This window comes from Toxorhynchites rutilus, chromosome 1 (assembly GCF_029784135.1).
Source record: "Toxorhynchites rutilus septentrionalis strain SRP chromosome 1, ASM2978413v1, whole genome shotgun sequence".
In the NCBI taxonomy this organism is placed as follows: domain Eukaryota; kingdom Metazoa; phylum Arthropoda; class Insecta; order Diptera; family Culicidae; genus Toxorhynchites; species Toxorhynchites rutilus.
Genome location: NC_073744.1, coordinates 190,730,187 through 190,756,191, shown reverse-complemented (window position 1 = coordinate 190,756,191; position 26,005 = coordinate 190,730,187). Strand labels below are relative to the sequence as shown.

Sequence of the window (26,005 nt, the reverse complement as noted above, 5' to 3'; positions counted from 1 at the left end):
GTACTAATTTGAGAGTGACCCTCCTCGTCTCACATTGTAATAACAATTAACACTTTCGTCGCCCGAGAAAAATAATTTTCATTCAAAATTTTTATTTTAAAATACGTTCATTTCTTCTGGAAACCCAAATTGACATACCTACTCCCCCATTTCGTAATACGAAGCTCTATGCCGTCAACGCGGATGGAGTGATTATCATACCACTCCGTTCAGCCGACAAACAGGTATTAACGTTCAAAACCTTGCACTTCAGGCTCTTTCGCTTTCGAAACTTTGAACACCCCGGTACAGAAATAAAAGACGTAGTCAAAAATAACGAAAATCATAGTTCGCCGGTGGAATAGATTGAGTTTAGCTTTGTTCTTTTCAATTTCATTTTGAATAGGACGATGCTAGGCGTACTATATGGAGGACCCTTACATGATTTTTCCAAATCGTGTATTCAAATGTCACCCAGCCCTATCGGGAAAGCCGTCCGTCACAATCAGCTGACGTACAAACACACATCATTCGTTCCGTGTTTTTGTTGTTTGCCTTCTTTGCATGCTAACTCATTATTCAATGAACCGACCTTCATTTTCTACAACCTCAGTCTACAGCAATATTTTGAACCGTGAACAAATCGTATCCGCATCTGGTGGTGCCGTGTCCACCTAATCAAACCAATTTTGTTTTATTGATACTCGTCAACGCAGCTCGCGGATTGTTTCTGACTCTGTGCTCTGTATTCGTGTGGCAGTGCCTTGTGTACATTGAATCCTCAGTTGCGTATTATTTTCGCTGTTCGACTTTTGGTGATATTACAGTGTTGTGAATAGTACCAATTAATCGAGATGAATTCAATTTGGGTGCAAATATGAATGCAATCACGATAAGTCGTGAGGTTGACTCAAGACTGCGCACGGTTTCCTGCTGATGGTTGGCTGTATTTTGCGCAGAAATCCGCGCTCCAGCGAGCAAGTGATTACCTAAGAGGTAAGACAAGATTTTTTCTGGAAAATAATTCATACCGCCGATAAGAAAGCGATTAGAATAAGCATGAGAAGGAAAATTTCCGAATCCTAATCGCCTCTGTCAAAATTATAGAGATCTATGCTACGATGGCAAACATGCTGCTATTTATGTAATCATGTCCCTCGGCAGCGGAATGTGATCGACTAGACGAGTGGAAGAAGCCACTGATTCTATTTGTAACTTCTAATCTAAACATCTGCGCTTCTTCCCCTCACTGAATCATTCGCGATTTTCGTCGCAGATAAGCATCGTGTCCAAAGGGTACCGCCTGACTTTGTTATTTCTGCCGATGTCACGTTTCGAAGTTATGCATTCTCGCGTTTGTTCATTCACTGCAATGTGTTTATAACTGCTGTATACGATATGTTTTTCATTCGGGCGGAGAAGATGCATACTAGCCACTATATTGCATTGCTCAACTGTACGAGTTCTGTTCTATTTTTAGATTAATGTAATAGTTTGTTACCTGGCTTTTCGATGTGATGGAAGGCCATTTTAAATAAATTCAATGTATGTATTTATATCCTCGTCTACGTAAAGGTTTCATTATACCGAGTGAGGTATTTTGATTAACTTTGAAGCATGTTTCTGTGAAATATAAATTATCATATTAATAACGATAGCGATATCATTCTCGGTTCGTATGCATAGAGCAAAGAACACAACGCTTAAATGTAAAAGGTCCCGAAAAAAACCTTTTAACTGACAGAATTAGTTATGCAAATTATTTTCTTTCAAAAGGTAACTGGAATTCAACAATTTGAAAAATGTTTAGAAGTATCGTCAAAAATCCTTTTGTTGGGTACGTAAGCACAACTGAAGGCATGAAGATTGAACAAGAAAAATGTCAAAAGTGTTGAAAATCATTATAATACAGACAAAAAAAAAGAAAAGAAAAATGTCATCATTTATTTGTTCTTAGTAAAAATTATCAAATACAAATTTCTGCATAACTCATGAACTAATCAAGCAAATGCAACCAAATTTGGTATTGTGAGGTTTTATGGGTCAATAAATATGTTTAAGGTGGCATTAAGCGAAAATCGATCAGACAAACGGAACCAAATTTGGCACGTGAATGTTTTAGAGGGAAGGGGGGGGGTCTGGTGGGTGTGTCTGTTCGTTGCATAGCTCGAGGACTAATCAATTCTTTGATTTAAAAAAAATTAAGAAAAGTTATTTGTATCGCTCTTCTGTTTGTTCCAACTTTTATTTATGTAGTATTGATTACACCTCTTCCTACCAATATATCTTAGAGTTTGAAAATATGTGGAGTAGTTGGCTGCAGAAAAAGCTATGACAACTGTATGAAATGTTAACAGTAACTGTTTAATCATTTATATTTTGGGCTTAACTGATAACTTAACTGATCAACCCAAAATACTACTCTTTCAATATCGCTTTTCGGGAACATTCGAGAGAACCTATGACAAATACATATCTGCTTTTCCAATGGCATAAACTAAAACACTATTGATTCCATCCTACATTAGGATTGACCCCTGAATAATCCTACTAAAATTAGAAACATTTCTCCGGTGACTTCAAAGGACTGTATAGCAAAAAAAAAATGAGTGGGTTATATCTATGATATAACCGCAAGGTTGACGTGGAACTACCTTAGCTTAGCAATCATTCGTTTGTATTGATTAAATTCTTGATTGAATGAAATAGTTTCCAAATTCAATTGAGTTCAATATATTTGCTCTGTGAGTGAAAAAAATGAACAAATGCCGTGTAAAGTCAATTCATTTATTGTGATTGATTGTTCTTTGTTACAAGTAAATTTAATGACGGACCTTCTACGTTTGGTATGATGAGTAGAACAAAATATATGTACGAAAGAATTATCAAACGTTTGATGAACCAGCCTAAGGCTGAAAATCTTTCCAATAAAGACAAATAAAAACAAAATTATCAAACGATTATTTTATTTTACATTTTCCTCTGAAGTATACATCCCAAAAGTGTACATACTTCTCGAATCTCGAATTTGCTTGAAACTGGGAAGTTCATTCGCTTCTAGTGGCTGCACGATTTTCCCAGGTTCCTAAGTTTAGAAGATCATGTTAGGACAGACATATTCCACTCTGCACAAAGGCAAGCGAGAACAAAAGTACTCGCAGTTTGCATTTATTTGCAGAGCCGATTGCCCCAGAAACCTCGGTTTTGAAGTCTGTGTTAGGGAAACACATTTCAATCGGAACAAAAATACCCCCGATTTGTATGAATTCGCAATGCCGATTTCCCCACGCTCCATGGATTGAAGTCTGTGTTAGGGAAACACATTCCAGTCGGAACAAAAATACCCCCGACTTGCATGAATTTGAAATACCGATTTCTCCAGGTGTGTTCTTTTTCTTCTTTTTGGCTTTAAGAGGGTTTAAACTTTTCAGTTTACTCGCCTTTCGTGTGTTTGCAATGCCGATTTCGCTGCTTGGTTTTAAAGTCTGTGTTAGGGAACATTTTTCGATGAGAACAAAAGTCCCCCTACTTTCATGTATTTGCAATGCCGATTTCCCCAAGGCTGCTTGGTTTTGATGGCTGTGTTAGGGAAACCGTAAATCGGGCCAATCAAAACGATGCAGTTAGGGCGTTTAGATAACGCCTAATATTTTACAGTTTTTCAATTGTTTATCTAATGAAATACAACATTTTGTTAGTTGCGATAGATGCGTAGAAATATTCCCTATCAAGTGATGCAAACATCTCTCCTATCCAGTACGAAATGTTCGAGCTATAAGCATTCGAAATCTTTCATTTTTTCCTGCATGTTCTGTGTTTAGGTTTTCATTTTACCCTCCATATATTCCGGTTAGACGTAGTCCCACGTCAAAACGTGTCGAAAGCATTCAAATGAAGAAACAACCGATGGATTATGTATATTTCTTTACTGAACTTTGACTACGAGATATTAGTTCAGATATTGAAGCGAACATAAGAACAAAGAAAACAATATTTTGAATGCCTAAAATGCCCCAATTTGGAGAAAAATATTAATTCCATAAAACGTAGATTTTTTTATCCCATTCATTTATTTATTAGGCTCATTAGCATTTTAGCTGTAACAGAGCCGGGTTTTAATCGTGTACATGTACATATGTTTTTATGTTTCTATAAATTGCAAATTACACAGTAGTTAGTAGTAGCCATTTAGGCGTTAAGTTTTCTGTTCCATTACATTATGGTAAATTACACAGTAGTAGCCATTTAGGCACAAGGGTATTCTTTCTGTTCTTCCATTGTTCAGCAGACCGGACAGCGGAGACAGTTGATATTGATCATTGTTGGGTTATTTATAGAACAGCAGCCCGATGTTTCTTGCAGAGCAGAGCAGTTGTATGGATGAATCGATCTTTGTTCCACCGTGGATCGATTTCCATCGGTGATGATGGTTGCGTGGACGTAGTTATTCTATAACAGCACAAAGATGGTCAATTGAGGGCCCTGAGTTTGAGCTCACGATCGATCGCTTGATAAGCGAACGCGTAACCAAGTGGCTACGAAGACCCCCTAAAACGTAGATTTGTCAAGTGTAATTTTAAATATAAAGCAGGAAAAGTTATCTTGTTGCTTGTGATTTCTTCTTGAATGGCGTTAACGTTCCCTGTGGAACTTTTGCCGTCTCAACGTATTTACTAACTAGCGTCATTTGCTAATACTAAGTTGAGATTTCTTAAGCCAAATAACACGCCTTGAATGTATTCCGAGGGGCAAGCTCTTGAATACGCGTGACCACAGTGCAAGTCGAAGGGAATTTCTTCGACGAAAAATCCCCCGACCAGAACGGTAATCGAACCCGAACACCCGGCATGATAATGAGAAACGCTAACCACTCGGCCACGGGTACACTTGTGATTTAGACAATGCCATTGATCGTATTGATAGGAGTTCCGTCTTGGTTGTGGTGTTTTTGAGCAGGTATTATAGAGATTTGGTTAGCACTCGTTTCACTAAGTCCTTCCAAAATTATTTGGAAAATCCTCTAAATATTATGGTATTTTTACAAGTTATCAATATCCCACATGTATCCGCAGATAAAAATGTATCAGCAGTTCGCCATGTCAAATTTACTCTAACGTAGACCTGGACCTAGAACACAAAGTTCAGTTTATGCTCAAATATGACGTAGCTTAGAAGTTGAAAACAATGATTCCCCATTACCAATGGAAGCTTGATCGTTCACCGTTTATGTGATTTTCATTCAGAATTAGAGATGGGCAAAACGGTTCACTTTAATGAACTGTTCAGTGACCAACCGTTCACTTAAGTGAACTAGTTCTTTTGAACAGTTCACTCACTCTTTCGTACATTAGAGGGATATGCCAAAGCAAGTATAAAATAGTGTGAGATGTTATGTAGGACTGTTCATTCATAAAATGCTTTTTGTTAGCAAATAATTATATGTCCGAATTTTGATAAAAATATCTTAGCAGAATAGAAAATCAAACAATGATTTTTAAAATTTTGATTTAGTTTGAGCCGTGATTCATTCTTTTCAGCACAAATTAGCGTTGCGCTGCTTTTCTTACGATGTTTTTCAATAACTGCTATAGAAAAACTGTACCAAAACGCGAACGACTTTCTCGAAGTTATCGAGCACAATATGATATAATATAAAAACAATTCATATTCATTTGATAAATAATCGAACAATCCAAGAAACAAGAACCATCATAAGAACCGCCGTATCCTGGAATATTGCGTTTTATAATGAATACGACAGTACCGACATCTTATTTTTGTTATTTCATGGGGATATCGTTTGTTTCCATTCGTTAATTTGAGGACTATTTGCCTTGCTGCAGCATTAATCTATCACTCGTTCGCTCGCCTTCCTCTTATACACCGATCCCCGTACACATTTCGTCTGAACTGTATGTGCAGTTCAGCCGGCGGTCAGTTCGTTCTGAACTGGTTCTGAACTGTATACACAGTTCTTCGTTCACCGCACACAGTTCGTTCTGAACTGAACTGTATACACAGTTCAGCCAGCGGTCTTCGTACACAGTTCGTTCTGAACTGGGTAAGCAGTTCATGTGAACTGTTGCCCAGTAAAAAAGAACGACCGTTCGTTCACTCTTTTTGATGAATTAGTTCTTTTAAACAGTTTATGAACGGTTTGCCCATCTCTATTCAGAATACACTGGAGTCGCTTTTTACGCGGGGGATACGTGTCACGTAAACAAAAACCGCGTAAATTCCAAAATCAGCGTAAAAATAATCTGGGTAATTTTCAAAATCCATGTAAAAATCTAACAAACAGTGAATTAGTAGTTTAAAATGCAACCCATAATCTAACAATTGTTTACCTCAATATTTTTTTGGCATGCTACAATCATGCTATCTGTGTATTCTTTTATTTCTCAGCTACTAATCAGTGATACAATGCAAACTTATTTCGTGAAATGTCACATCAATTAGCATATTGAATTTTTACGCGCTTAATGCGTGCCGCGTTGAAAAACCGCGTAAATTTCGAAATCCGCGTAACACTATTTCAGTACGACTCATAGTTTTTGAGATATAAATTATCAAAGATTTCTCTTACTAAAATCGATACGCCCTTTTCAAAAGTAACACTTGAGTCGAAAAATTCCCAATTGCTGGGGTACTCATATTTCCTCCAACCCAAACGGAGAACAAACTTTCATTCGAATCAAAAATACACATGATTTGTCATTTTTCGATTTCGTTTGGAATTGCTCTATTGTTAAAAGATAGTTACTGTAGTCGCTGATGTCTCATCGACGTTGAATTGCCTTACTCGTGAAATGTTGTATTTCTGCAGTACATCCTCCAGTAAATCTTAGAATTTCCCGCCTGCAACGCGATTGAATCCTTGTACCCTGGCGGCGTAGGTTGCTTCTGGTGTCCGAAGTGAGCGTTGTGGGTAGCGCTTTCGAAAACCAGCCATCCAATCTATTCCGGCTAATTGCTTTTGGCTGTTGGAAGTGTGAGAAATATAATTTATTTCGGCCAAATCATACGCCAGTTTCCGGATTTCGTTTGTCGTAACACCATAGAACCGTTGTGCCATAGCGGGAATATAATCAACAAGCTCCTTCTCTTGCTACGTCGTAAAAACATTACCAAATGATGTGAGCAGCTGGATCTGCACAATGTTAATAACGTTTAAGTGTTTCTCTCGGGACACAATGCACTAAGGCTGCATGTCGCACTGACGTACCACTCTTCACTGTTTCGATGGTCACGTTCAAGCTAGTCTGTGACCACCTTTTACGATCGGATGTTCTGATATAATTCCGCACCATGATTCCACATCTATTATTCCTATTTTCAACAAATTTGACAGCTGTATTTACAGGTAATGTTAAAAAATACCAGGTCATACTGCCCCAAGCAGGCATGCCCATTCCGTCCCGTACATTTACGCTGAACTGATCTTTTGCATGAAACAGCAAAGCAGCGCAATAAATCAGTGGAAATGTTCAGAAATAATACCAGTACGAATTGATATAAAGAACAGAGTTTCAGTATGAAACGTACGGAGCATATTTCGTTGACCGCTTTTCCAAAATGGTTTTCTTGATAATCAGTCAGGTGTGAGATTTCTTTCAATATCTTTATAAAACAATTGAATTTGAATATAGTTTTCAAGGAGCTACTAAAGAAGAGTATTTATTACACAATTGTCCGAAAATAAGTCTCATTGATTCAATAACAAACCCAAACGAAGGGTGGCCCATTTCGCCCCGCCTGGTCATATTGGCCCTATCTACCCTATGTAGCGAAACTTATTTCTTGGCACATATTTTCATCTTTAATATATCGAACACCTAACCCTAGCGAACACTAACAACAGAGCTTCATTGCTGGGTAACGTAGACTCTTCCAGCTGGAGAGGAAATCTGTTGGTATATAATAAATTGAATAACATTTTTCCTTTGCGACCCAGCTCAAGTTTCCTGAAATATATATTTTTTTTATTTGAATTTGATTATGACTTCCTTCGTGTTAAATAGCGTGTATATTTAAAACAATAAGAAATTTAAAATGTACCTGAAGGATGCTTAAACATAACATCTTGCATGAACCGGTTCACGTTTTTTTACTTGTAATTTTTTTTCCTCTTGCGCGTGCTTATCGTCTTGTTGAGTTTTAAAATGTACAGCAATAATATTTTCTACTAAAATATTAGTCAATCTTATAACAGAGTGATTCACACAACTTATGCAGCATCTTAAAAGTTTTAAATAAGAACTTATGTTAGTTAACACAATGTTTACGGACGTTTCTTATATACCTATCCCTACGAAGATGCGACAATTTGACGCGAGGACAAATATATACAACAACAGTTAGTATACTATGAAAAAAAATAAAATATGCATAATTGAGGTTCACAATAACAAAATAATTGATACTGATTCAAAAAATATTCTAGTATTTTATTTTTAAAAACTCAAACTAAGCAACTGAAATTTTCAAAACCTCTTCGCACTCTGACTTCAGTTGGTATTCTGTGTTTCGTTCTTTCTATTGTTGCTTTTCGGTAACAGTTGTTCATTGCTTGTGTCATTTGAGATAACGATATCGGATAACGAAGATAACGGATCGAAGTATTGCCGGTACATTCATATTTATTATTGACATAGATTTTTTTTTTTCCAAAATATATATTTTATTAAGGCACATGTGGCGTTAGCCTGACGGGGCCGGGAGTCCAATATTTTGACAATTTTTGTCTTACAACCATGTTAGTAATATGTAACCGATTACTCGCGGTTGGCTCGAGGTTAGTATTACAAGTGTTCTCATAATTGGTATGTTGCAGTCTTCGATGCTCTGTACGTGTGCCCGACACGGGATACTTCCTATTGGGATGCAGCTGACCATTAATCAGCAACGCCCCCCTAGTCTGTACCCCATATCTAGCGTGGTGCGTCTTTCTCGACTCGAGGAATCCAGGATAGAATGGTCACTAGCCGGCGCAATCATCAGCTCGTGTAGAGTTGTCATGAGCGGTACAACCTTTGGCGCTTGTTGAATGACCAGTTGACTGCACAACCTTCGGCCCGTGCATAATTATTGACATAGATAATTCCAATGTTTCAACGCTTTTAAAATAGACATCAATGTATATTTACCTTGATCAATACATAAAAGTCATTACAAGAGATGGAATAAAAATACAGACGAGTTTTGTAATTTTTCTTATAAAACTCGAAATGCGTCAAAATGACGCGTCCCGTAAAGCTAGTGTTAACAGGGATGGGTTTCACTCTCAAAATCAATTTTCGTTTATGTCGACCCCTGGGAAACCGAAATCGACCCCAGGGATGAAATTTGTTGGTTTATCATTCCGGATATTTTTTGCGAATACGTCGAAATTTCATAAATAACTCTTCAATAAAAAGTTCCGGGGACCCTGAAAAGGTTTAATGACTTGCGTGGTTTCGTAGAATCATTTCGAGAAGCAAAGATTCTTTCTTGCCTTTGCGAGAACAATACACTAGTTTGTTTCTTTATATCAATGAACACATTGCACTGAGTATTCAACGAGAGGCATCTTCCGTGCATCGCCATTCAACCAGCATCAAACACGCGTCTAACAGATGCACACAGTTGCAGCGATAAAAATGAAACATCGCGAGAATGACCGTTTATGAAGAATCGTTTAGCCTGGTTTAGAGTTCCCGTGAACGTGAACTTGAACAGGTGGTGAAATAGTACGATCATTTCACGTTGAACTACATTGCGATCAAACAACTCAAAAAATCGTGGTGAATAGAATGATTTTGTTCACGTTCACGTTCATGTTACAAGTTCGGCAGTAAACGTGAAGTAAATAAACACCGATCTTCAATAAAGTTTTTCGGATAAAATATACAGTTGTTCACAAATCAACTCGAAGCAACGAAGTTTTTTCAACCCGCGCAGAGATCCGATTGAATGAAATTGCATCCATATCAAAATTTTCATTGAAAGCTTGAAAATTTCTAAACATATCCTTTTACAGTTCACGGTGAAATAATTTTCAGAATGCCTTGGGACATTCGAACGGGAACATGAACGGGGAAATATTTTGACGTCTATATTCACCACTGTTTTCACGTTCACGTTCACCGAAGTCGGTGAACTATGGTGAGTTCACCAACATCTCGATTCCACTGTGGAAATTCAGAATCGTTGTGAAATATTGAATTAATCCACTTTTATCAATATAAATTATGTTTAAACATGTTTTCCAACTAGAAAATGTTCATTCCTATCGTTTTAAGATGTTTTCCTCTCGTTTTATATATGGACTGATGAATTGTTAACAAAAAAGTGTTTGTCCGCGTTCACGTTCACGGGAACTCTAAACCTACCTTCATTGACAGCTCTGTTCGGGAAAGCACACAAATGGACAGAACTATTGTATGGGGAAATGGGAATGCTTCCAATTTTCATCAATTTAAACCATATACAGACTATGGGATTGTAATGTATAGTATATCAAACAAATCTTTTCCGATTTCCGATTCGATTGGAATGTAAATCGTTAAAATCCGTTCGCAGCAAAAATAGTCATTAACGTTAACTTTATTTCATAAAAACGTGACCTGTTTTCTGATTTGGCACCCTCAATGTAAGACGTAGTCCTACGTCAAAAAAGATTGCGTAGTCCTACGTCCTAAGCGGTCGTGTCTCGGACAACCCCTCGAATTTTGCTTTTTATGGGAATCGTTTTCACATCATCCCAATATCATGCTGTCCTACTAGACAAGACTCTACTATCAATAGTGACCTTCAACCGCGAACTGAAGTAAGGACAGAAAACGTTACGTAAAAAACCCATACACGAATGAACTTCAGATCGGTGAATGAAATAATTATAATCGCTTATTGATTGTACCTACAATGCAAACGATTTCAACTGCTCAACTTTTTATTTCGATCACTTTCAGGTATCACTGTCATCATCCTAACTGTAGCGCCGCGTGGGGGCGTTGAACGCCAGGAAGCGCACACAGCCAAAGGGACACACGGCGCAGACAGTGGTAGCCACTGTAAACAGCACCGTGTGTATAAATAGATAAACACAATCGGTGTCGCCACACACACGCAAACACCCGCAGGTAGACGCAATTTGCAAGTGCAAAACAGAAACAAGACCTACGACACGGTGAACTGTTTGATTCGTAAACACACCAGAGATTATCATCATCCTTCGGGGAGTGAAGTGGTTGAACTCGGATTGCTCCTAATTTCATCGAATTTGCGTGGCAGCCAGGATCGTGTGTGAAGGAAGACACGGCGATAAGCATGATAAGAAAGAAGAGAGTTCGACGTTGGATATAACTTTGCTACTTTGAAGGGAAGAAGGCAAGGCGAAGTTTTTGTTTTGTCTGTTATAATCACAATTCTGGAACCGGTTGTGTCCACCGCAATAAATGATGGCCAATATGAAGAGTCTACTTGTCGGGGGCAGCACGAGTGAGGCCTCTGGGATGGCAGCAGTGGTGGCTGTGGGCGGTGGCGGCGGCAGCAGCAGTTCAACGGGACATACTGCCCTCGGCCAGGACAAGTCACGGCAAGAGACAGACAAGTCAACGGAATGTGAGTATACAGGTTTGACGTAGTTAACAAGTTATGGTGTTTAGCACTCCACCACCGGTGTGAGACATTCCTTATATTTACCCGTCAAGCGGTAATAATTAGTCGCTTATTAGTTGGGTACATCTTTGTGCATCGGAAACGAGACGGTCGCTAATTTGCTGCATGGTGACAACCGGTAACCAAGCACTCGAGTGTTGTTTTCAACTAGTTGCTCCGTTCTCGTAGATGCGCTAACTGTTGTGTTATTTTGGCTCATACATGTCGTGATATCACCTTCCACCGCCCCATTTACCTTGAGCCGGACTACCTGAAAGCACGGAACAACCATCTCCCATGTGTCATTGTTCTCTCTCATACGAACATTCAAATTCAAATATAAAAATCACTCGATGTAGTAAACGTGAATAAACTTTGTTGTTTGTAAAATACGTTTTTGCCCAAAAGGTTATGGGCCCGGTGTCGCGCGGCCGGAAAGTATACTCGTCGGTAGAAATCGCGTTGTATTCGTGTTCGAGAAAATTGTAAAACCGCGTGAATTTTCCCTTGTCTGATTGCAAGAGGAAAATGGCGGTTATGAATTTTACGCTGCAGAAGCTGAACAATTTCAATTATGAAATCCGCAAAATTTCGTGTTGACCTATTGCTGACGAAGCAAGGATTGAAGGAGCAGTCCGCTGAGCCTGATGCTGCCTGGATTATCAACGACGATAAGGCGCGTGCTCTGATCGGGTTGTCCATTGAGGATAGCCAAACTTGCCGCGTCATCCGTTCAACAAACATCATGCTCATTCGACGCTTTCATCAAAAATCAAAAACTCATGATCGTTCGGTCCTTTGTTTCTAAGAGGCTTTAAACTTTGCAGTTCATTCGCCTCTAAAGAATTCATGTCTTGCGGAAACATATCCGGTTGCAGCTGCCAGAGCATGGGAATATGGCAAAACATCTCGCCGAAATCACTCAGCTTTCGAATCGTCTTTCGAGTATGGGGCATCCACTGATGGACTATTGGCTGGTTGCGATTATTTTATCTAGCCTGCACGAGTCATACGATTGGTTGGTAACCGCCTTGGAAAGCCGACTTGAACTTGGAGTTCGTCAAAGGGAAGCTACTAGACGTGTGTAGATAGCGCGTAGAAAAAGGAAGTTCGTCCGGAGATGCGGAGCAAGCTTTTAAGGTCGAAGCGAAGCTAAAAAAGCCTGAAAGGCAGAAGGAAAATGTCTGCCACTATTGTGGCAAGGAAGGGCATTTCAGGCGCGAGTACTGTTGGGAACATGGACATCCCTAACAACCGGTATCAACATCAACACTGCTGAGCTCACTGGTGGCAGCTAAGCTGTCACCCGTAGATGCGCGCAACAGCATAATGAAGAGTCCGTCATCGTTCAATGTATATAGTATGTTTTTAGTCCGTTCAGTAATATAGTTTTAATTTGTTTATGTTTACGTTCGTGCGTGTTTTATTTGTACATTATGTACACGGCCACCCCGAAACCGCGAACGTAAAAAGTACAATCAAAGCTGCGAGCAAATCTTCTAATCAGAAGGCACACTTAGTTGCTGCAGCAGATAAACAAGAAGCGGATGAGTTGTGTTTGATGACTGGACCTGTACCGGAAGGTGATTCCACGTTGTGGTTCCTTGACTCAGGGGCCACCTCTCATATGACTAGCAACGCATCGATTCTGGAGGAAGCAAGTCCGACAACCACGAGCATCGGCCTGGCCGATAGGAAGAAGATCTACGCAGCGGGGTTTAGTTCAACAAAATTTCATTCGACAAACGGAGATGGAAAGGACGTCGTCGTCAAGCTGAAGCAGGTATACCACGTTCCTACGCTAACGAGAAGCCTACTCACAGTGAGCAAACTGTGTGATGAGGGATTCAGCGTTATTTTCGATAAGGATGGTTGTCAAATAAACAAAGATGGCAGAGTTTTGTTTACGGGACTTCGTAGTGGTAACCTTTATCACTTGAGATGTACAGCGAGCACTGTTGGCGATAAGCGGACATAGTAGTAACTACATCCACGTGTGGCATCGGCGCCTGGGCCACAGAGATTACCAGGCTGTGAAGAAGATTGTGCAGAACGATTTAGGCGTCGGTTTGGATTTGCGTGAGTATGCAATCGAGTCGGAATGTGGAGTATGCTGTGAGGCGAAAATGGCCCGTTCGTCGTTCCCAAAAGCATCGGGATCAAGGTCTAGTGCGGTGGGAGATTTAATACCCACCGACCTGTGTGGACTGTTGGAAGAAACGACGCCAAGTGGGAAGCGTTACTTTATTACCATAGTGGACGATTTCAGTCGTTACTGTGTGTTGTATTTGTTAACCAGCAAGTCGGAAGCTACCAAGAAGAGAGTGAAATATACCAATATGTTGCAGACTCAGCTTGGTAAATCGCCCAAAGTAATTCGTGCAGATGGTGGGGGCGAGTATCATGGTGATCGACTGAAGAAACTCCTGGCGGATAGAGGAATATTATTGCAGCAGACAGCTCCGTACAGTCCTCAACAAAACGGTACTGGCGAGAGAAGGAATCGCACTCTGAGCGAAATGATGCAATGTCTCTTGTCTGAGGCAGAATTAGCTAAGCAGTATTGGAGAGAAGCGGTGTCCACAGCCAATTTCCTTCAGAATCTCCTACCAACGTCGGCGGTTAGTGTCACGCCATTCGAAATTTGGTGGGGCAAGAAGCCGAACTATCCTTTTCGCCGTGTGTTCGGATCAGCGGCCCACGCCAACGTGCCGGACGAGAAACGACGGAAGCTTGATTACGAGCTGGTTGCTGAAGGTGAGTAGGAAGGAGTAGGAGGAAGAGATCAACTAGGTTAAAACTGAAACGGAAGAACCACGAAACTTGAGAGAGCCTTGTCGTGTTCGGAGAAGTCGGAATGGTTCCAAGCGATACAGGAGGAGCTGAAATCTTATATTGAAACTAGCACCTAGGACCTGGTGCGGTTGCCGGATGATAAGAAACCTATTGGAAGCAAGTGGATATATAAAATTAAGCGGGATGCCAACGGGAAAATGGGAAAGCATAAAGCACGACTCGTCGCGCAAGTTTTTGCACAACAGTATGGTGAAGACTACAACGAAATTTTGGCTCCGTTCACTACACAAGCAACGTTGCGCACTTTTCTTGCAGTGGCATCACGGCGGAACTTCACTCTGCGTCATTTGGATGTGAAGCCACCAGCATTCCCCGAGAGCGGAAAAGAAGACTTCGCCAGTAATCTGAACCGTAGCATTTACGGCCTCAAGCAGTCAGCCAGATGCTGGAATCAACGGCTGCATGTTGTGCTGTTACACCTGGGATTCAAGCAAAGCGATTCGAATAAATGTCTGTACGTAAAGATAGCTAATGGAATCAAAGTATACTTGCTAGTATACGTAGATGATATCCTCATCGGAAGCAGCGATGTGACTAAGATCGATCGTGTGAGCGATGCTCTGAAACAAGAATTAGACATCACAGACTTGGAACTTGGGAATGGAAATTTATCGCTGTAACGGGCGGTACAGCATTTCATTGGCGGGATATATTGAGAAGATTGTGTCTCGTTTTGTACTTCAAAATGCCAAAGCTTCCAATAGTCCCGGGAATTACATCGACCAACTATACAAGCGCATCATTTCTTGATAACACAAAACACAGAAGTCTCGTCGGGGCACTGTTATACATAGCCGTCTATGCCCGACCCGATGTAGCTGTAAGTGCTTCGATTTCCGGAAGGAAGGTTTGTGCTCCAACTATGGCCGATTGGACAGCAGCCAAAAAAGTGCTTCGATTTTTGAAGGCGACCAAACAACGACGATACAGGTCTTGTTAGATATTCCGATGCCGACCGGGCCAGCGACTTGACAACTCGTCATTATACTTCAGGGTTCGTATTTTTTACGCAGGAGGAGCAGTATCGTAGGCAAGCAGATTGCAGCATTGCGTGACGCTTTCCTCTATGGAGTTGGAAAACGTGGCCCTCTGGATGCTGTATGGTTAAGGAAACTTTTAAGGGATTTCGTAGAGAATTTGGATTGTACTGCAGATCAGCTATTGCCCTACGGAAATAATGGTGGTCGACATTTTCACCAAGCCACTGGGGACGACGAAATTCAAGAGACTTTCCGGTCTATTGGGTCTGAACGACTGTACGATAGATCGTTGAATCTGCTCCAGTTTATGAGGAGTGTCGTGATATCACCTTCCACCGCTCCAACCACCTTGAGTTGGACTACCTGACAGCACGGAACAATCATCACACATGGGTCATTGTTTTCTCTCATACGATCATTCAAATTCAAATATAAAAACCACTCGATGTAGTAAACGTGAACAAACTTTGTTGTTGTAAAATACGTTTTTATTTTCTCGTAAAATTCATTTTTGCCCAAAAATACAGTCGGCGCTCGAGATGTTGACCACTGCCTCCCTTTTCCAGACTCCAACAGCAGTAGCACAAAAGTTGCGACCTCAAACCCAACGACGAGGTTGAAAAATCGAGATGTGGTCATCACCAGCCTGATTGCGGGAGCAATTGCCGGTGCACTGGCCAAAACAACCATCGCTCCGCTCGATCGCACAAAGATCAACTTTCAGATCAAGTAGGTTCAGTACCAAGTAAGAATCGTCGATAGTATTTTTTTTCTGTCTCCATCCCTTTTTCCAACCTGTGTTTCCGACACCACATTTCCGTTGTTTGCTTGCTTCCAGCAAGGAAATTCCGTACTCATTCCGGGCGGCGATGGTATTTCTTCGGAACACCTACACAAAGGAGGGCTTCTTCGCCCTCTGGCGGGGGAACTCCGCCACCATGGCACGCATCATCCCCTACTCGGCGATCCAGTTCACGGCCCACGAGCAGTGGAAGAAGGTTCTACAGGTAGATTTGCACCACGAGTAAGTGCCAACTCTAGTTGTGTCGCTTTTATTCCGACTTCAATGTTCTCATTTGGGCTTTCAGTACCGAGGTGCGTCGTTTCCTGGCGGGTTCGCTGGCGGGAATCACGTCGCAATCGCTAACCTACCCGCTGGATTTGGCTCGCGCCCGGATGGCCGTGACAGACAAATACTCAGGCTACCGCACGCTGCGTGAGGTGTTCGTGAAGATTTGGCAGTGCGAGGGTCCCCGGACGTTCTACCGAGGGTACTGGGCGACCATTATGGGGGTGATACCGTATGCGGGCACCTCGTTCTTCACGTACGATACTCTCAAGAAGGAGTACGGCAGTAAGTACATTAATGCAGCCATTCCATGCCATACCGACATGGTGATTTCCGTATCCGTATTTTTTTCATTGTTTCATAAGGGTGACCATCTCCATTTTGGAATGGTTGACCATTGTTGACGTAGGACCGCGCTATTATTTTATACAATTCGCTTGGTAATAACTATGGTCATTATTGAATTTTTTTTCGAAATTTTAGAAATAATTGTTTAGGAGAATGTTTTGATAGCCCTGAAAAGATTGTTTTTCAAATCAGTTGACAATAATTAATTGATGATTCATTCTTGCACTCGCAAGAACAATACACAAGCTGATCATATGCTCGGTGTTAAGTCAGAGGGGACCAAGCCGCAAAATTAAAAAAAAATCGAGTTATCAATTGCATTACATCAGGCAAATTGAAAAAAAGGGGTTTTCATTGCTTTCAATCTATTGTTTGGCCTAATGCGTGTATGTGTTATCGCGATAACCATTACCGGAATGTTTGCAAAAACTGAAAAATGTCGTTACGGGATTTTTCTTTGATTGAACTACTATGAAATATGATATTTAATGGAATCCAGGTTGAGTCCTATTAGAAAATACCAAAAATTGCGCGAATAAAATTATTACATACAGTATCGTCGGGTGAGAAACATATTTTTACATGAAATTTGCGATTTTTAAAGAAGAAGCACCTTTTTTCCCCAGTAATTAACAAAAAAAATCCACACAAATTAAAAAATTTTTTTCTAATCTAACGATATCAATGCCAGGACTTGAATAACTGTGTGGTGACTTCGTATTGGGTTCTGTGCGGCATGCCTAGTTCTGGCAATTATCCCCTGGAAGCTCTGAGACACACATTTTGGCGATCCTGCCAAAAGCGAGAATTAAACGGGATAATCGGAAACCGCCTTGAATCGAAATATTTTCAAGGGTTCTGCGTGGGAATTAAATGACACTAAAGTTGCACGTTTCCGCACGTTTGGTGTGGTCTCCCGTGTGTGAAATATTCCAAACAGAAATTAGAAATATCTATTTTTTTTTCATTAAAGTTTGAATGTGTGCAAAAAGACCTTTGTAGAACCTTTTGGGGGAACAACTTGTGAGTACATGAGGACATGAGTGGTCAGCACGGGACTACCTTGTCAGTGGAAGACTACAAGTAGCAGAACTAGCCTACCATGGCAGGCATGAAGATTCTCAGTAAGTAAATGATACATTTGAAAAAAGTATAAATTAAACAAAATGGTTGGCAGAAATTATAATGCTCCATGTTAAACTGCAGGTTGACTTGAATGATAGCAAAATTGAAACTTGTTGCCAGAAACAACGATTTATTTACTTTATTTACAATTTATTACTATTATACTTTGGTTGCTATAGTGCAACAAAACAATTTTTTTTTAATTTTGTTTCTATGTTTAGTAGGCGATATAAAAAAAAGTACTGATGCACATCAGTCTTGTAAGTTCTTCTTGGATGGCAAGAACGTTCCCAGGGGAACTTTTGCCTTCTCACCGTAGGAGTTACTTGCGTCATTTTCATTAGCAGTACTTAGTTGAGATTTCTATGCCGAATAACACGCCTTGAATGTATTCTGAAGCGGCAAGCTCTAGAATACGCGTGACCACGGTGCAAGTCGGAAGAAATTTCTTCGACGAAAAATCTCCCGGCCAAAACGGGAATCGAACCCGAACCCCCGGCATGATAATGTGTAACGCTAACCACTCGGCCACAGAAGCACTTAAAATCCACTTGTAAATCCATTGCATTAATACATATTATTTCGCAGTAATGCATTGAAACTCAAGATTACGGGTCATACATTAATAATGAGCCTTGCTCTAAAGATGCACAAGGAAAACAAACATTATTAACACCGATATGTTTCACTTTTTTTTTAATTTTGCAAGGTAAAAATAGATAAATGTCTCATAATAAGTACGGATCGGTACGACCGTACGATGAAACTGTAGAATAAAAGTGGATAAGCGCGGATCGAGACGATCGCACAAACGTGTACGGCTCGGGACGACCGTATGGGTACAAAAGAAAATGGAAAAAAGTGGATCCGGAATAACCGTGCGGTGTAAAAATGGAAGGATAAAAATTACGGGTGGGTAATGTCGGGGACATAACCGGAGTGACGTAGGACTATACAAAGGGGACAGATTTTGTTAAATATATATTTTAAATATATTGTTTTATCTATATCCTATCTACCTGAAAAATGGATTAGTTTACTGTTTACTCTTTATGAATATCTTGATGGTTCTGAAAAGAACCTTTGGTGTTGTGTTTTTGTTATCACTCGATATTCCCATCTTGTTCGGTTAAACCTTCCTGTTTAGCTATTGCGTTTGCCACTCGCCACAGCTTTCACAGTTGGAAAATTTCTTCCCATCCAGCTTGTGACATGTTGTTCAGTAAATTACATTTAATGCGACGTGCCGGAGAAACACTTTGCCACTCACTGAAACTAATTGTTGCCTTGATGAGCGCCGAACCGAAGCTGCTCTGTTCTTGATGCGGGTTTTCTGATTGTCGTGAGCAGCTTTGCAAGCCAACTCGAGCACTCCGACGGCCGAAACTCTATAATCGCTGTTAGGTATACTGGTGCTCCGGCACCAATCCGTTCGGCCTAGTTACCCTTGCGGAGCAATCAGTGAATGCGACCAACAGGGAACTGGAGACCTGCACGGTATTTTTTTGGGGTCCGCGTGTTTTATACTCTAGCGGTACACACTCACAGGATAGAGACAAATCGGCAGACTCAGCCAGAGGGACGAGTCCAATGAGACGAACGAATAAGCGTTAAAAGGGAGCGATGGCAAAAAAATACATTCATTACGATTTGTTCGCTCGTTGGATTCACATGCAGGCTAAAAAGGGTCCTTTTCAGGATCACAAAATTATCTTCAATCTAAAGAGTTTATTGTTTTGTTATCACTCGATATCCCCATCTTGTTCGGCTAAACCTTCCTGTTTAGCGATTTGTTGCCACTCGCCACAGCTTTCACAGTTGCAAAATTTCTTCCCATCCAGCTTTGTACAACATGTTGTACAGTAAATTATATTTAATGCGACGTGCCGAAGCACCACTCAGTGTCGCATTGAAGGCGATTTTAACCTGTAATTGAACATTTGCGATGACAGTGGTACAGTGTCGACTTTCAATGTGGGGTCATAATTTTGATCTCTATGTTTACAAAAATGTCCAACTAAATAAGTCGCATTACATGTCCGTCCAATTAGCTAAATGTCGAACTAATTGTAAATTACTGTACTTTCAATCTGGAAACAATTGAGGAATTAGTGAAAATTGAATAATCAGGAAAGTCCCCAACTATCAATGAGCTCAGAACAACTGCCAAATTCACATACTCATCAGATCCTGGCAAACAAATTATGAAAAAATCAATTTGTGTTTTATTATTATTTTGGATAATGTTTTAGAAAGCATTGAACTGTATTTCCTAAACTCTTTTTTGGAAGGTTTAATGGCCCTGAAAAGCGCCTTGTTTTATGGAATGGTTCCAATTTAGAAAACTTAGTACTCGTGGTTTTGAAAATAAACCATTTCGAACGCTCTCGATGCCGCCTTTTTCTTCTGCTACCTGATGCCGTTTTGCGATTGCGTTTTCCACTCGCCACTCGCTGCAACTGGCTGTTGTCTTGATGTCCACCGAACCGAATGTGTTCTGTTCCGAATGCGGGTTTTCTTATCGTCGCGAGCAGCTTTGCCAGCTAACTCGATCACTTCGGCGGCCGAAACTATATAACGCCGGCTAGGTGGACTGGTGCACTAGTACTAACGCGCTCGGCCTAGCTACCCTTGCGGGGAACTCCAGATCAACACGGTTCGAGCGGGATTTTGCCTTACCCCTCCCCTTTTCCTCCTTTACCATTTCCAGACATGGCTGCTTGGGTTGGTTTGTTGATGTGTTGTGATGCGAACCGATGTGGTGTACGGTTTGAATGAGAATGATCGTTACGGCAGCGGATCGGGGATTTTTAAGCTGACTGGCTGGCTCGAGAATTACGCATGTGTGAGACTGCGACCAATGTTTCGTTCATTTTTTTTCTTTTTCCTTTCCAATCGTGCTTCATTCTATTTCGCTGCTGCTCTGGTTGCCCGTTTTGGTCGGTACGATTTGAGGAGCACAAAATGGACCAATCAAAAATGGGCACATAGTGCATTTTGACAATGCTTGATATTTCACAATTATTCAATTATTTATCTCAAGAAAAATGAAATGTTATTCGTTATGATAGATGCGTAGATATATTTCCTATCAATTGATGCAAAAACCTTTGCGATCTATTGAGAAATGCTCGAGTTATAAGCGTTCCAAATCTTGCATTTTTTCCTACTTGTTCAGTGCCTAGATTTCAATTTCACCCCCTATATCTTCCGGTTAGACGTAGTCCTACGTCAAAAATATTTGCGGATCGGGACGACCGAATGAAAAAAAATGATAATGGGCCAAATGCTGGCTAAAAGATGAGGAGGAATACTTGGTTGCTCGGGAATAATGTAGTTGTTGAACATATAGGAATATAATTTTACGCTAGAGATAAAACATGACTATTATGTTTAATAATCGAAATCTCGCATATTCTTGTACTTAGCTCTGTCTTACTCGTTTGAATAGTGAGAAATATTTAGAATCATTTTTCATGAACCGTTTCTACAATTTTGATGAATAATAATATCTTCTATATCTCAGAACAAATCCGAATTTATCCACCTCACGATCAGTATAAACTGAGCTACTCCCATATGGGATTCTGAAGTTTAATCCTCTTATCCGAGTAATTTGATGAGGTTCGATTTAATTATTCAAACAGAAACTGGTCAGAACTTTTTTAATACTCTTTCATTCAAAGTATGTCTTCAAAACAATACCGTTGAAAATATCTATAACGTAAAAAGTTATAACTATCGTCTGAATTCTGGTCTGGTCCGCCAATTGTGAATGTTTGAATTACAAAAACTAGGTTTGCAATGTAGGAAAACCTTTACAGTTATTATTTTATTTACAAAATATCAACAAATCAATGTTATACATAATCAATCATAATGATCGTATTTGGGCCAGTGGCCTCCATTGCCATTTCATGGTATTGTAACTCTCTCTTAGTATAATCCTAAAAATAGAAACAAAAAATTTCTGTTCATTCAGGACAATCGGAAGTTGACCTTCGCCATGTTTCAATGGGCCTACGGGAGCTACATTTTTAATCTTTAATTACATCCCATAGCACATTTACCGAGTCCAAATAAACAAATTCACGTCCTCTGGATACGTCCGAATTTCGTTCTAAAAAGACCACCAAGCGGGTGAATTGCCGTTTGTTTATATTTTGGTTCTTAAACAAGACAAGACAATATTCAAAATGTCAGCAAAAAAGCTAAATAAAGGGTGTGTCACATCAAATTGCATCACGAAAAAAACGCTGTAGAAATTCGCCCAGTAGACCGATCCTTTTGGAAATTTTAGACAGTAAAATAAAAACTATTAAACAACTTTTGGCATTTTCTTTTTATTCATACTTCGAGCCCAAGCCCGTATGGTCGCACCTTCCTCTTTACCCCGTCCATAAGGTTCTGTGCAACGTCAGGTTGTAGTTTTTTTTTTAACAGAAATCCATTTTCTCTTGAAGTCCGCCTCCGATTTGACAACTTTTGGGTTCTTCCGGAGGGCCTGCTTCATAATCGCCCAATATTTCTCTATTGGGCGAAGCTCCGGCGCGTTGGGCGGGTTCATTTCCTTTGGCACGAAGGTGACCCCGTTGGCTTCGTACCACTCCAACACTTCCTTCGAATAGTGGCACGAAGCGAGATCCGGCCAGAAGATGTTCGGGCCCTCGTGCTGCTTCAATAGTGGTAGTAAGCGCTTCTGTAGGCACTCCTTAAGGTAAATCTGCCCGTTTACGGTGCCGGTCATCACGAAGGGGGCGCTCCGCTTTCCGCAAGAGCAGATCGCTTGCCACACCATGTACTTTTTGGCAAACTTGGATAGTTTCTGCTTGCGAATCTCCTCCGGAACGTTGAATCTGTCCTCTGCGGAGAAGAACAACAGGCCCGGCAGCTGACGAAAGTCCGCTTTGACGTAGGTTTCGTCGTCCATTACCAGGCAATGCGGCTTCGTCAGCATTTCGGTGTACAGCTTCCGGGCTCGCATCTTCCCCACCATGTTTGGCCTTTCGTCGCGGTTAGGAGCCTTCGGAACCTTGTATGTACGCAGGCCCTCCCGCTGCTTGGTCCGCTGGACGAATGAACTTGACAAATTCAGCTTATTGGCGACATCCCGGACCGAACTTCTCGGATCACGTCTAAACTGCTTAACTACGCGCTTGTGATCTTTTTCACTGACGGAGCATCCATTTTTGCCGGTCTTCACCTTCCGGTCGATGGTTAGGTTCTCGAAGTATCGTTTTAGTACTCTGCTGACCGTGGATTGGACGATTCCCAGCATCTTACCGATGTCCCGATGTGACAACTCCGGATTCTCGAAATGAGTGCGCAGGATTAATTCACGACGCTCTTTTTCGTTCGACGACATTTTTCCAAATTTACGAAAAATTGACAGTGAAGCATGGCCAACGTGATCTATACACTCTTATCTGATTATAAGCGAAAGCTGAAGATATAATTCCTAAAAATTAAATTTCTACAGCGTTTTTTCCGTGATGCAATTTGATGTGACACACCCTTTAAATACGAAATTAAACTTACTCCATTCCGCGTGACTAGCTTTCACCATCTAAAACACAAGTGACAAATATACCTGTTTTTCTCCGTGACATGACGATACTGTATTCATATTAACACCGAGTTCATCAAAGTTGTCACGACGGATGAACTCTTCTGGATTCTACACACACGGTGACAGCCGTAATAAGGTTGTATACAATTCACTTCGTTTTCACCGTAAAGTGACGTTCGTGATCAGGCCCAATGATAAGAGTGCGGATCGGGACGACCGTGCTGTGTAAAAATTGAAGTAAAATTATTTGAGGATCGGGACGACCGCGCAGAACAAGTACGGATTCGGGAAGACCGTGTGGAGAACAGAAGTTCACTCGAAGTTTTGTTAGTGAAACGTCCTCAATTAGCTCATACATTCCAAATGTGGTTCAAATGTTTTCTGTGAAGGAAAATACACTGAAACAGAATCCATATGTATTTGTTCTTTTCGTTTTTTTTTTATTCAATTCTATTTTTTTCGGAGAAGAGAGAGCATGTGTGGTATGCTCAGTGCTGGCAACACGGGCATCGTTAGTTTGGCGTGGGCACTCGGCACATTTTCCGCCATCTCTTCAGCATGTAGTCGCCGTTCGGCTTCAGGCGGTCTCCGATTATCCCGCGGACGCTCAGGGACACACAGGTTCCAACTGACATTCAATGTTCAATAACTGCTGCTTCGAGAGCTAATCAAACAAATGGAATCAAACTTAGCAAATAGAGGTTTTAGGGATCGATAAACGTTTCAATGGTAGTTCGACACTCCTCTCCCCTCTCTCTAGAGGGGGGCTGCCATACAAATGAAACACAAACTCTGCATAACTCGAGAGCTAATCAAGGAAATTGAGCCATATTTGGCACGTGGAGGTTTTAGGGGGCACGAAACGTTTCTATGATGGTAAGATAGCTCTTCCTCCTCTGGAAAGGAGAGGAGGTCCCATAAAAATAATGCACATATTTCAACCAAACGTGACAATTGAAAATTTTCGGAAAACTCTGAAGTAAAATGGGAAAATTCGAAAAATTCAATTCGCATGTGTTCTCACTGACAATTGTTGTTAGTCCATTTGATGTTTGCGGTAACGAAATCGATCTTCGTTCCAAAGTGGAAATGGATTTTAATGTGATAAAACGCCCTGCTATATCGTCTTCTATCCATAAAAATAAAAAAGGAACGCCGAATGTGTTGAAAAGAGCTAAACTCGAGAAAGGAATGGTCCGATTTAGGACTGTCTTCATTCTTTCATATTTTCTGTATCAAACATTTGTTCCATGTAACGGAAAAACATGTTATTCGCAAGTGGATGAAAACTCTTGCACGAGAATCGTGTCTGAAAATAATCTAATATTATAATGTAGAGTTTAGGTAGAAATACTGAAATTTTATAGTAAAAAATAATTTGAAAGGGTAGATTAGAAAATCAATTAATGCATAGTTCTGCGCTTGGACCCATGAGCGTGCGCTAAATTTTGGGCGGGACGAAGTTTGCCGGGTCAGCTAGTAATTTATAACTACGTACATGTGAGAGGAGGGTTGCCGAATGTAGATACATGTCTTCATTTTGATTTTATTTTATTTCTATTTTATTCACTACGAAGATATTCAATCTTGGTAGTGAGTAAAATAATGAACTAAGAAAGAAGCTGTATCATGTAAGCTAACGCGAACTGTATGCAAGAATGTGGCAACTCCCATTGTGGGAAAAATCCGAGCAGCGAGTAGAATCGAGAAAACATACATGTTTTATTCAGTCGAAATTGTTTATTCGTTTTACATTCTCCACTGTTTGTATTTTAAGTAAATAAATTTCCCGTATGATGATATCTATATAATAACATATATCGCAATTACGATTTTGCGTAATATACTATGACATTTTCCCTATTTTGTTACATTCACATTTTCCACATTGGGTGAAAAAAATCACTTGGCACCCCTGTGTGCGGAACTGAGGAAAAGTCGAATTAGTTTTTTATTGTTTTGATTTATTCTAATGTGGCAGACGTAAAATACCAATCGATATATTCTGGATTTGCGTGTACCGTGTTGCTTTCGACAACATGAAGCGAATCGCCGAATGCATGTGCTGGAACCCCTCTTGGTTGGCTCAAGCACTATTTGAAAATATGTTTTTCATCGTCGACCCGAATACGTTCAACGGTGCTAGAATATTACAAAACAAAACCAAATGCCATTCTTTCTTAAACACTCACATTGACAATTTTGATAAAACACACCGAAAACACGCCGCTGGCACAGTGCAATGTGAGTCAATTAAAATATCGTGGTGAGAAGTGAACACGACTCGCTCAAGCCACGTTGACTCCCCGCTGCAGTGAGAACAGGGCCTAAAAGTTGGCAGCACCATCTCAGATTGCAGTGAAAAGTTGTGGATGTAAAGACATTGATCATTCAAGCAATTTTTTTTTTAATCTTCTTTTGGAAAAGGGCCAAAGTTTGTTT

General features: G+C 40.5%; 1 protein-coding gene across 1 annotated transcript in view; it reads left to right on the top strand.

Annotated features, from left to right (window-relative positions):
* Positions 1-547: 547 nt before the first annotated feature.
* Positions 548-26,005, top strand: part of LOC129762463 (mitochondrial coenzyme A transporter SLC25A42) — a 29,555-nt gene continuing 4,097 nt past the window's right edge. Inside the window, exons 1-5 of the mRNA XM_055760737.1 lie at positions 548-975; positions 10,929-11,580; positions 16,019-16,181; positions 16,291-16,476; positions 16,541-16,806. Of these exons, the coding sequence (XP_055616712.1) occupies positions 11,415-11,580; positions 16,019-16,181; positions 16,291-16,476; positions 16,541-16,806 (781 nt within the window). The 5' untranslated portion in view covers positions 548-975; positions 10,929-11,414. The remainder of the gene's footprint in view (positions 976-10,928; positions 11,581-16,018; positions 16,182-16,290; positions 16,477-16,540; positions 16,807-26,005) is intronic.